Raw genomic sequence first — 12,527 nt, forward strand, 5'->3', positions numbered from 1 at the left:
TCCTGCCCAATGTATGACCATATCAGAGAGACATATTTCCCTCAGATTATACAGATCCACAAAGAATTCGAAAACAAATCCAAATCCAATATCTACTGGGTGCAATTCCAGTGTGCCATCACAGCAGCAATATTTGTGACCTGTTGCCACGAGAAAAGGGCAACCAGTGAAGAACAAACACCATTGTAAATACAACCCATATTTATGCTTATTTATTTTATCTTGTGTCCTTTAACCATGTGTACATTGTTAAAACACTGTATATATATAATATGACATTTGTAATGTCTTTATTGTTTTGAAACTTCTGTATGTGTAATGTTTACTGTTAATTTTTATTGTTTATTTCACTTTATATATTCACTTTATATATTATCTACCTCACTTGCTTTGGCATTGTTAAAACATGTTTCCCATTCCAATAAAGCCCTTGAATTGAATTGAATTGAGAGAGAGAGGGAGAGAGAGAGACAAAGAGAGGGAGAGAGAGAGACAGAGAGAGAGAAGGAGAGAGTGAGAGAGAGGGAGAGAGATGGAGAAGGAGAGAGTGAGAGAGAGATGGAGAAGGAGAGAGCGAGAGAGTGAGAGAGAGTGAGAGAGAGAGATGGAGAAGGAGAGAGAAGTAGAGAGAGAGAGAAAGAGAGAGAGAGAGAGACAGAGAGAGGGAGAGAGAGAGATGGAGAAGGAGAGAGCGAGAGAGTGAGAGAGAGAGAGTGTGAGAGAGGGAGAGAAAGAGACAGAGAGAGGGAGAGAGAGAGACAGAGAGAAGGAGAGAGACAGAGAGAGAGAAGGAGAGAGTGAGAGAGATGGAGAAGGAGAGAGTGAGAGAGAGAGAAAGAGAGAGAGATGGAGAAGGAGAGAGCGAGAGTGAGAAGGAGAGAGTGAGAGAGAGAGAGAAAGGGAGAGAGATGGAGAGTGAGAGAGTGAGAGAGAGAGGGAGAGAGAGAAAGAGACAGAGAGGGAGAGAGGGAGACAGAGAGAAGGAGAGAGAGAGAGAGAGAGAAGGAGAGATCGAGAGAGGAGAGAGAGAGAGAGAGAGAGAGAGAGAGAGAGAGAGAGAGAGAGAGAGAGAGAGAGAGAGAGAAGAGAGAGAGAGAGAGAGAGAGAGAGAGAGAGAGATGAGAAGGAGAGAGCGAGAGAGTGAGAAGGAGAGAGTGAGAGAGAGAGAGAAAGGGAGAGAGATGTAGAAGGAGAGAGCGAGAGAGGAGTGAGAGAGAGAGGAGAGAGAGAGAGAGAGAGAGAGAGAGAGAGAGAGAGAGAGAGAAAGTTGGAGAAGGAGAGAGAGAGAGACAGAGAGAGAGAGAGAGAGAAAGTTGGAGAAGGAGAGAGAGAGACAGAGAGAGACAGAGAGAGAGAGACAGAGAGAGAGACAGAGAGACAGAATATAAAGCCAGTAGTTACCTGCAGGCTGGGAGAGAGGGAGGTATCATAGCGCTGCAGCAGCTCAGGTAAGCCCAGCAGTGGGCGGGGCATGGAGTGATGTGGGTGTGTCAGGGTGTGGAGGGTGTGGTCTAAGGTGTCGATACGGTAACCCCGTAGCAGCGTATGGAACCCGTCCCCGCTCAGGCCCTGCCGGTCGATAGAGGAGGTGCTGCCGTACTCCCGGTGGAGAGCTGCGCCGGTGTTGGGGTTCACTGCAGTACCGTCCATTATAATGTCCTCGCTGTCGATATCACTGATGGTGACGTCACTGTTGGAACGTTGGCGGATGGGATGGAGCCCCGCCCCCTTTAAAGGGGAGCGTCCTAATAGGTCAGACAGACTGTACCTGGGATCCTCCCCCGACTCAACAGTTTCACTGTAGTCAGAGTCTATAGGGGGCTGGTCATGTGACTGTATCGCCGCTGCTGATTGTTCGAGAGGCTGCTGGTCGTTATGGAACGCCGTGACGATGCTCTCATATTTGGGAGAGTTTTGGCATCCTCCATCACAGATATCCCTCCGGGGGGCGGGAGGCCAGTCTGTAGCCCAGGCTCGGATACCCACCTTGGGCATGGGCGTGGTCCCTGTCCCCCCTGTCTCCCCTGTCCCGTTGGTCTTCCCCCCACCACCACCACCATCAGGCTTGTTGCCCTGCTGTGTCCCCTGGGCTGGGGGCCCCATGCTGCCGTTCAGGGCCTTTAGTTTCCTGGTCAAGAGTTCCTCAGACTGAGGCTGCATGGCTCTCTTCTGCTCCTCCCCTGCACCTCCTCCTCCCTGCAGGCAGGTCTCGTCGTCTGTGGCAGAGTGATCACTACTCATATCCTGTAGCAGACAGATTCTCAACTCCCCTCTCTGTCTGCATTACATGGTGAGACTCAGACATGGGAGGAGGCTGCTGAGGAGAAGGTTGTTTTCCTGGGTCAAGGAGTCTAGGGGGCGATCTCGCACGCTGGCGTGACAATGGACACAAGGCATCTGGATGTCCAGGGACCAACCACTAAGGAGCGTTGAAGAAAAGTCATTTTCCGTCCTTTTTCTCCTTTCACTGTGAGTTCGTCAAAGGCAAAGCAGTATTTTCCTCTTCCTTCACAGTGCCTTGTTCCTCTGCTGCATTGGAGTGTGTCCAGAGTGAGTATTAATCTTAGTTCATGAAGCCGCGGCTAATTCAGGAGGACAGCTGAAGGAGCTGGATGTGATCTGCTGGTTGAAGACAAAGGCAGAAGAAGAACAAGAATGTTAGAGAATGTTAACACTGCAGCACAGTGAGAAAACAAGGGAACTCTGAGGAACAGAACAGAGATAGTATAGAGAGAACAGAACAGAGATATTATAGGGAGAACAGAACAGAGATATTATAGGGAGAACAGAACAGAGATATTATAGGGAGAACAGAACAGAGATAGTATAGAGAGAACAGAACAGAGATAGTATAGAGAGAACAGAACAGAGATATTATAGGGAGAACAGAACAGAGATATTATAGGGAGAACAGAACAGAGATATTATAGGGAGAACAGAACAGAGATAGTATAGAGAGAACAGAACAGAGATAGTATAGAGAGAACAGAACAGAGATAGTATAGAGAGAACAGAACAGAGATAGTATAGAGAGAACAGAACAGAGATAGTATAGAGAGAACAGAACAGAGATAGTATAGAGAGAACAGAACAGAGATATTATAGAGAGAACAGAACAGAGATATTATAGGAGAACAGAACAGAGATAGTATAGAGAGAACAGAACAGAGATATTATAGAGAGAACAGAACAGAGATAGTATAGAGAGAACAGAACAGAGATAGTATAGAGAGAACAGAACAGAGATAGTATAGAGAGAACAGAACAGAGATATTATAGAGAGAACAGAACAGAGATATTATAGGGAGAACAGAACAGAGATAGTATAGAGAGAACAGAACAGAGATAGTATAGAGAGAACAGAACAGAGATAGTATAGAGAGAACAGAACAGAGATAGTATAGAGAGAACAGAACAGAGATAGTATAGAGAGAACAGAACAGAGATAGTATAGAGAGAACAGAACAGAGATAGTATAGAGAGAACAGAACAGAGATAGTATAGAGAGAACAGAACAGAGATAGTATAGAGAGAACAGAACAGAGGTAGTATAGAGAGAACAGAACAGAGATAGTATAGAGAGAACAGAACAGAGATATTATAGGGAGAAACAGAACAGAGATAGTATAGAGAGAACAGAACAGAGATATTATAGGAGAACAGAACAGAGATATTATAGGGAGAACAGAACAGAGATAGTATAGAGAGAACAGAACAGAGATATTATAGAGAGAACAGAACAGAGATATTATAGGGAGAACAGAACAGAGATAGTATAGAGAGAACAGAACAGAGATAGTATAGAGAGAACAGAACAGAGATAGTATAGAGAGAACAGAACAGAGATATTATAGAGAGAACAGAACAGAGATAGTATAGAGAGAACAGAACAGAGTTAGTATAGGGAGAACAGAACAGAGATAGTATAGAGAGAACAGAACAGAGATATTATAGGGAGAACAGAACAGAGATAGTATAGAGAGAACAGAACAGAGATATTATAGGGAGAACAGAACAGAGATATTATAGGGAGAACAGAACAGAGATATTATAGGGAGAACAGAACAGAGATAGTATAGAGAGAACAGAACAGAGATATTATAGAGAGAACAGAACAGAGATAGTATAGAGAGAAACAGAACAGAGATAGTATAGAGAGAACAGAACAGAGATAGTATAGGAGAACAGAACAGAGATAGTATAGAGAGAACAGAACAGAGATATTATAGGAGAACAGAACAGAGATAGTATAGAGAGAACAGAACAGAGATAGTATAGGGAGAACAGAACAGAGATAGTATAGAGAGAACAGAACAGAGATATTATAGGGAGAACAGAACAGAGATATTATAGGGAGAACAGAACAGAGATAGTATAGAGAGAACAGAACAGAGATAGTATAGAGAGAACAGAACAGAGATATTATAGGGAGAACAGAACAGAGATAGTATAGGGAAGAGAACAGAACAGAGATAGAATATGGAGGAGAACAGAACAGAGATAGTACAGGGAGGAAAACAGAACAGAGATAGTATAAAGAGGAGAACAGAACAGAGATAGAATAGGAAGGAGAACAGAACAGAGATAGTATAGGGAGGAGAACAGAAGAGATTTAGTATAAAGAGGAGAACAGAACAGAGATTTAATAGGGAGGAGAACATAAGAGATTTAGTATAAAGAGGAGAACAGAACAGAGATAGAATAGGGAGGAGAACAGAACAGAGATAGCATAGGGAGGAGAACAGAGATACTATAGGGAGGAGAACAGAACAGAGATAGTAGAGGGAGGAGAACATAAGAGATTTAGTATAAAGAGGAGAACAGAACAGAGATAGAATAGGGAGGAGAACAGAACAGAGATAGTATAGGGAGGAGAACAGAACAGAGATAGTATAGGGAGGAGAACATAAGAGATTTAGTATAAAGAGGAGAACAGAACAGAGATAGAATAGGAAGGAGAACAGAACAGAGATAGTATAGGGAGGAGAACAGAAGAGATTTAGTATAAAGAGGAGAACAGAACAGAGATAGCATAGGCAGGAGAACAGAGATAGTATAGGGAGGAGAACAGAACAGAGATAGTACAGGGAGGAGAACAGAACAGAGATAGAATAGGGAGGAGAACAGAACAGAGATAGAATAGGGAGGAGAACAGAACAGAGATAGTACAGGGAGGAAAACAGAACAGAGATAGTACAGGGAGGAGAACAGAACAGAGATAGTATAGGGAGGAAAACAGAAGAGATTTAGTATAAAGAGGAGAACATAACAGAGATAGAATAGGCAGGAGAACAGAGATAGTATAGGGAGGAGAACAGAACAGAGATAGTACAGGGAGGAGAACAGAAGAGAGACAGTATAGGGAGGAGAACAGAGAGATTGAATAAAGGGAGGAGAACAGAACAGAGATAGAATAGGGAGGAGAACAGAACAGAGATAGTACAGGGAGGAAAACAGAACAGAGATAGTACAGGGAGGAGAACAGAACAGAGATAGTATAGGGAGGAGAACAGAAGAGAGATAGTATAGGGAGGAGAACAGAAGAGATTTAGTATAAAGAGGAGAACAGAACAGAGATAGCATAGGCAGGAGAACAGAGATAGTATAGGGAGGAGAACAGAACAGAGATAGAATAGCGAGGAGAACAGAACAGAGACAGTATAGAGAGGAGAACAGAACAGAGATTGAATAGGGAGGAGAACAGCGATAGTATAGGGAGGAAAACAGAAGAGAGATAGTATAGAGAGGAGAACAGAACAGAGATAGAATAGGGAGGAGAACAGAACAGAGATAGAATAGGGAGGAGAACAGAACAGAGATAGTACAGGGAGGAAAACAGAACAGAGATAGTACAGGGAGGAGAACAGAACAGAGATAGTATAGAGAGGAGAACAGAACAGAGATAGAATAGGGAGGAGAACAGAACAGAGATAGAATAGGGAGGAGAACAGAACAGAGATAGTACAGGGAGGAAAACAGAACAGAGATAGTACAGGGAGGAGAACAGAACAGAGATAGTATAGGGAGGAAAACAGAAGAGATTTAGTATAAAGAGGAGAACATAACAGAGATAGTATAGGGAGGAGAACAGAAGAGATTTAGTAGAAAGAGGAGAACAGAACAGAGATAGAATAGCGAGGAGAACAGAACAGAGACAGTATAGAGAGGAGAACAGAACAGAGATTGAATAGGGAGGAGAACAGCGATAGTATAGGGAGGAAAACAGAAGAGAGATAGTATAGAGAGGAGAACAGAACAGAGATAGTATAGAGAGGAGAGCAGAACAGAGATAGTATAGGGAGGAAAACAGAACAGAGATAGTGTAGGGAGGAGATCAGAACAGAGATAGTTTGCTACTAAGACAAGACCATGCAGTCATAATGAGTAGATCTGCTATTTACCACCACAAACCAATACTGGCACTAAGACCACACTCAACTAGTAAAGTAAGGCCATAACCAAACAAGAAAATGCTCATACAGAAGCGGCGCTCCTAGTGGCCGGGGACTTTATTGCAGGCAAACTTTTATTATTTTGACCTCATTTCTACCAGCGTGTCACATGTTCAACCATAGGGAAAAAAAACTCTAGACCACCTCTACTCCACACACAGAGATGAACACAAAGCTCTCCCTCGCCCTCCACTTGGCAAATATCCTCCTGATTCCTGCTTATCCCCACTGGGGTGCGTTCTTAGTCCCCTCCTGTACTCCCTGTTCACCCACGAATGCATGGTCAAGCACGACTCCAACACCATCATTTGAGTTTGTCACCGACAACGATGAGACAGCCTATAGGGAGGAGGTCAGAGACCTGGCAGTGTGGTGCCAGGACAACAACCTCTCCCTCAACGTGTTCAAAACAAAGGAGATGATCGTGGACTACAGAAATAGGAGGGCCGAACACGCCCCCATTCACAGAGTTTAAAGTTCCTTGGTGTCTACATCACCAACAAACTATCATGGTCCAAAAAAACCAAGACATTTGTAAAGAGGGCACGACAACGCGTTTTCCCACTCAGGAGACGATGAATGGGTCCCCAGATCCTCAAAAGTCCTACAGCTGGGTTTAGGGAGGGTCATGGAATTTGTAATTGATGAAATGTCTATATTTCTCTGTGTTTTAGAATTAGTTGCTTATTAGGATATATAATTAGATTGTGTGTAATATTGTGAAATGTTAGATATTGTTAGATATTACTGCACTGTTGGAGCTAGGGACACAAGCATTATATATTACTGACTGTTGGAGCTAGGAACACAAGCATTATATATTACTGACTGTTGGAGCTAGGGACACAAGCATTATATATTACTGACTGTTGGAGCTAGGGACACAAGCATTATATATTACTGACTGTTGGAGCTAGGGACACAAGCATTTAGTTAGATATTACTGTGTTGGAGCTAGGAACACAAGCATTTATATTACTGACTGTTAGATACTACTGCACTGTTGGAGCTAGGAACACAAGCATTTAGTTAGATATTACTGCACTGTTGGAGCTAGGAACACAAGCATTTAGTTAGATATTACTGACTGTTGGAGCTAGGAACACAAGCATTTAGTTAGATATTACTGTTGGAGCTAGGAACACAAGCATTTAGTTAGATATTACTGTTGGAGCTAGGAACACAAGCATTTAGTTAGATATTACTGCACTGTTGGAGCTGGGAACACAAGCATTTAGTTATATATTACTGCACTGTTGGAGTTAGGAACACAAGCATTTAGTTAGATATTACTGTTGGAGCTAGGAACACAAGTATTTAGTTAGATATTACTGTTGGAGCTAGGAACACAAGCATTTAGTTAGATATTACTGTTGGAGCTAGAAACACAAGCATTTAGTTAGATATGACTGTTGGAGCTAGGAACAAAAGCATTTTGCTACACCTGCCAATAACATCTGCTTAATATATGTCTTTGATTTGATATCGATGTGTGCCTGATGCCGTCCATCATCTCTGATTCTCTGCTGGGTGAGTAATATTAATTGCACCTATAGCCTATTTTGTGTGGTCTCAATCAAATGATCCATACGAAGTGCATGCTGGGAGAAGCACAGAACAAAGTTAGATTTGCAAGACAGCTGCTGATGTGGTAAATACAACAAGGGTGCATTACACACTGCGATGAATGTTCCAACCCTGAGCCTCCAACTGCTCTGCTCGATCAAAAAAATAATTGTGTGCTGCTTAACCAATGGCTGTGCTGTTTAACCAATGGCTGTGCTGTTTAACCAATGGCTGTGCTGTTTAACCAATGGCTGTGCTGTTTAACCAATGGCTGTGCTGTTTAACCAATTGCTGTGCTGTTTAACCAATGGCTGTGCTGTTTAACCAATGGCTGTGCTGTTTAACCAATGGCTGTGCTGTTTAACCAATGGCTGTGCTGCTTAACCAATGGCTGTGCTGCTAGAACCAATGGCTGTGCTGCTTAACCAATGGCTGTGCTGTTGGAGCTAACCAATGGCTGTGCTGCTAAACCAATGGCTGTGCTGCTTAACCAACGGCTGTGCTGCTTAACCAATGGCTGTGCTGTGTAGGCCTTACTGGTGGCAGTTCAGGAGGAGGAAAATGTTTAATTAGTGGGGGAACACACGCATTTAGTTAGTACCGGTAAAATAAATAGTGGAAGTACAGTTGGAGCTAGAAACACAAGTAAAATAAATAGTGGAGGAACACAAGCATTTAGTTAGATACCGTTGGAGCTAAAATAAATTTAGTGGAGGTTACTGTGTTGGAGCTAAAACAAATTTAGTGGAGATACGGTGTACTGTTGGTAAAATAAATAGTGGAAGTACAGTGTACACAAGCATTTAAATAAATAGTGGAGGTAGGAACACAAGCATTTAGTTAGATACCGGTAAAATAAATAGTGTTGAGGTACACAAGCATTTAGTTAGATATTACTGGGAGCTAAAATAAATAGTGGAAGTACAGTGTAGGAACACAAGCATTTAAAATAAATAGTGGATACTACTGGTGTTGGAGCTAGGAACAAAATTTAAATAGTGGAGGTACGGTGTGTTGGAGCCACAAGCATTTAGTTAGATATTACTGGGAGCTAGGAACATAAATAGTGAGGGTACAGTGTACTGACTGTTGGAGCTAAAACAAATAGTGAGGGAGCTACAGCATTTAGTTACCTGGTAAAATAAATAGTGAGGGATACAGTGTTGGACCTAGGTAAAATAAATAGTGGAGGGAACACACGGTTAGATATTACTGCCTGTTGTAAAAAGCATAAATTACTGTGGAGGTAGGGCATTATATATTACCGTTGTAAAATAAATAGTGTTGGGCTAGGAACACAAGCATTTAGTTAGATACTGGTAAAATAAATAGTGGAAGTACAGTGTACCGGTAAAATAAATAGTGGAGGCTAGGAACACAAGCATTTAGTTAGATATTACTGTTGGAACTAAAATAAATAGTGGAAGTACAGTGTACCGGTAAAATAAATAGTGGAGGTACGGTTAACCACAAGCATTTAGTTAGATATTAAAATTTAAATAGTGAGGGAACACAAGCATTTAGTTAGTACCTGCACTGTAAAATAAATAGTGGAGATATTACTGTTGGAGCTAGTAAAATAAATAGTTAGAAGTACAGTTGTAGGAACACAAGCATTTAGTAAAATAAATAGTGGAGCTAGGAACACAAGCATTTAGTTAGATACTGCACTGGTAAAATAAATAGTGGAGGTACTGGTGTAGGAACACAAGCATTTAAAATAAACTAGTGGAGGTAGAAACACAAGGTGATATTACTGCGGTAAAATAAATAGTGAGGGTACTGGTGTAGCTAGTAAAATAAATAGTGGAGCTAGGAACACAAGCATTTAGTGTAGCTAGAAACACAAGCATTTAGTTAGATATTACTGTTGGAGCTAAAACAAATAGTGGAAGTACAGTGCTACACGGTAAAATAAATAGTGATTTGATATCGATGTGTGCCTGATGTAAAATCTCTGATTCTCTGTGGAGGTAATATTAATTGGTGTGTGGTCTCAAAATAAATAGTGAGGGAACAAGTGATTTGCAAGACAGCTGGATAAAATAAATAGTGAGGAGCCTACAGTGCTCTTCGGTAAAATAAATAGTGAGGGCTAACCAGTGCTAACCAATTGCTGTAAAATAAATAGTGTGCTGTTTAACCAATGGTGTGCCGGTAAAATAAATAGTGGAGGCTAACCAATGGCTGTGCTGTAAAATAAATAGTGGAAGTACAGTGTACCGGTAAAATAAATAGTGGAGGTACGGTGTAACCAACGGCTGGTAAAATAAATAGTGGCTGTGTAGTACGGTGGCACCGGTAAAATAAATAGTGGAGGTACGGTGTACCGGTAAAATAAATAGTGAGGGTACGGTGTACCGGTAAAATAAATAGTGGGGGTACGGTGTACCGGTAAAATAAATAGTGGAGGTACGGTGTACCGGTAAAATAAATAGTGGAGGTACGGTGTACCGGTAAAATAAATAGTGGAGGTACGGTGTACCGGTAAAATAAATAGTGGAGGTACGGTGTACCGGTAAAATAAATAGTGGGGGTACGGTGTACCGGTAAAATAAATAGTGGAGGTACGGTGTACCGGTAAAATAAATAGTGGGGGTACGGTGTACCGGTAAAATAAATAGTGAGGGTACGGTGTACCGGTAAAATAAATAGTGAGGGTACGGTGTACCGGTAAAATAAATAGTGAGGGTACGGTGTACCGGTAAAATAAATAGTGAGGGTACGGTGTACCGGTAAAATAAATAGTGAGGGTACGGTGTACCGGTAAAATAAATAGTGAGGGTACGGTGTACCGGTAAAATAAATAGTGAGGGTACGGTGTACCGGTAAAATAAATAGTGAGGGTACGTACGGTGTAACGGTAAAATAAATAGTGAGGGTACGGTGTACCAGTAAAATAAATAGTGAGTATATAGCCATGGAACGGGTAGCATAGCCATGGAGTGGGTGTCATATCTATGGAAAGGGTGGCATAGCCTACGCTCCAAAATGTGGTGTGGTTATAGGAGAACACTGACATGTTGCCAAGGCAGAAATCAGTGGCCGAGGCGTGTGGACAGCAATGGAGGCATTACTTCTTATGACAATCGGCAAATGTCATTTCACTTTTTGATGTTTTGTGTAACAGATCTCTCTTTCCAGTCACCACTGTTTGGAGGATGAAATATGTTGTGAGTGGATGAACGTGTGAGGGGAGTCTAGTAAGGAGCCCTTTGAAAAGATTGTTTCACAATCAGATGGAAACATCACGACTGGTTGTGTTTATGCCACAACAAAAGGTCATATACTTTATGACTAAACCTACAGAGATGCTATTGAATTAATACCATAAGGATTAGGCAGCCACCTAGTACTGCAGTTTGACCAGGGAGGCATCTTCTGAGCTGAACCTACCACCTAGTGCTGCAGTTTGACCAGGGAGGCATCTTCTGAGCTGAACCTACCACCTAGTGCTGCAGTTTGACCAGGGAGGCATCTTCTGAGCTGAACCTACCAAGATGCACCTTCAACAACACTTAACACCTCACACTATTCTGCCTAAAAACAATGATAACTTATCTCACCCAGTGGCATGAGGGCTATTTACATAGGTGAGGGCTGATGCCACCCCATGATGCTTTGCCAAAGCCGAGGGCGCAAAATATTTGGCTTGTCCATGCCCAGCGCGCCTCTCCAGATGCCTCCTCTAAAAAAAAAATATTTTTATTTGCCGTTATTATGTTCTGTTCTGCCGACTCTTAGCAGAGAAAAAATTGTCCCGGGGCCAAACCTATTGACGACCCCTGCTGTACACTAGCCTATTCTAGTGTAGCAGGGATAGTAGGGGGTGGACATTTTTTGTCTCGCCTAAGGCGGAAGAACATCAAGGGCACATACATTTTTGTTGGTGCAGGTGCGTGGGAGGTTCAGTACCGGGAAGACATCTACTTTCACCCCTGATTAGAGTAACAACCAGGGGGCTTTGTGTTGGAGCCTATTTCTTCCTATTTAACAAATAAGACCTATCTGTTTGACAGACCAAATTAGGCTATGTCCATAGATTTGTACATTCCCCCCATGCACCAAGTGCAGAACAGACTATGGGAGGCGCACAGTACTACATAGAGCCATGACTACATGGAACTCTTTTCCACAGTACTACATAGAGCCATGACTACATGGAACTCTATTCCACAGTACTACATAGAGCCATCACTACATGGAACTCTATTCCACAGTACTACATAGAGACATGACTACATGGAACTCAATTCCACAGTCCTACATAGAGCCATGACTACATGGAACTCTATTCCACAGTACTACATAGAGCCATGACCACATGGAACTCTATTCCACAGGGAATATGGACAAATGCAGGTAGACTACTCTGTCTAGGGACACCTGCAGGTAGACTACTCTGTCTAGGGACTCCTGCAGGTAGACTACTATGTCTAGGGACACCTGCAGGTAGGCTACTATGTCTAGGGACACCTGCAGGTAGACTACTCTGTCTAGGGACTCCTG

General features: G+C 42.4%; 1 protein-coding gene across 4 annotated transcripts in view; it reads right to left on the reverse strand.

The window, feature by feature from the left end:
* Nucleotides 1-12,527, reverse strand: part of LOC112238626 (signal-induced proliferation-associated 1-like protein 2) — a 341,137-nt gene that overhangs the window by 261,062 nt on the left and 67,548 nt on the right. For 3 of the 4 annotated variants that reach the window (XM_042305704.1, XM_042305702.1, XM_042305705.1), the window contains exon 3: nt 1,402-2,622. In XM_042305704.1, coding sequence (XP_042161638.1) covers nt 1,402-2,241 — 840 coding nt within the window. In that variant the 5' untranslated portion in view covers nt 2,242-2,622. The remainder of the gene's footprint in view (nt 1-1,401; nt 2,623-12,527) is intronic. The other variant, XM_042305703.1, reaches the window with a different exon arrangement.

Source organism: Oncorhynchus tshawytscha, linkage group LG24, assembly GCF_018296145.1.
Source record: "Oncorhynchus tshawytscha isolate Ot180627B linkage group LG24, Otsh_v2.0, whole genome shotgun sequence".
Lineage (NCBI taxonomy): Eukaryota > Metazoa > Chordata > Actinopteri > Salmoniformes > Salmonidae > Oncorhynchus > Oncorhynchus tshawytscha.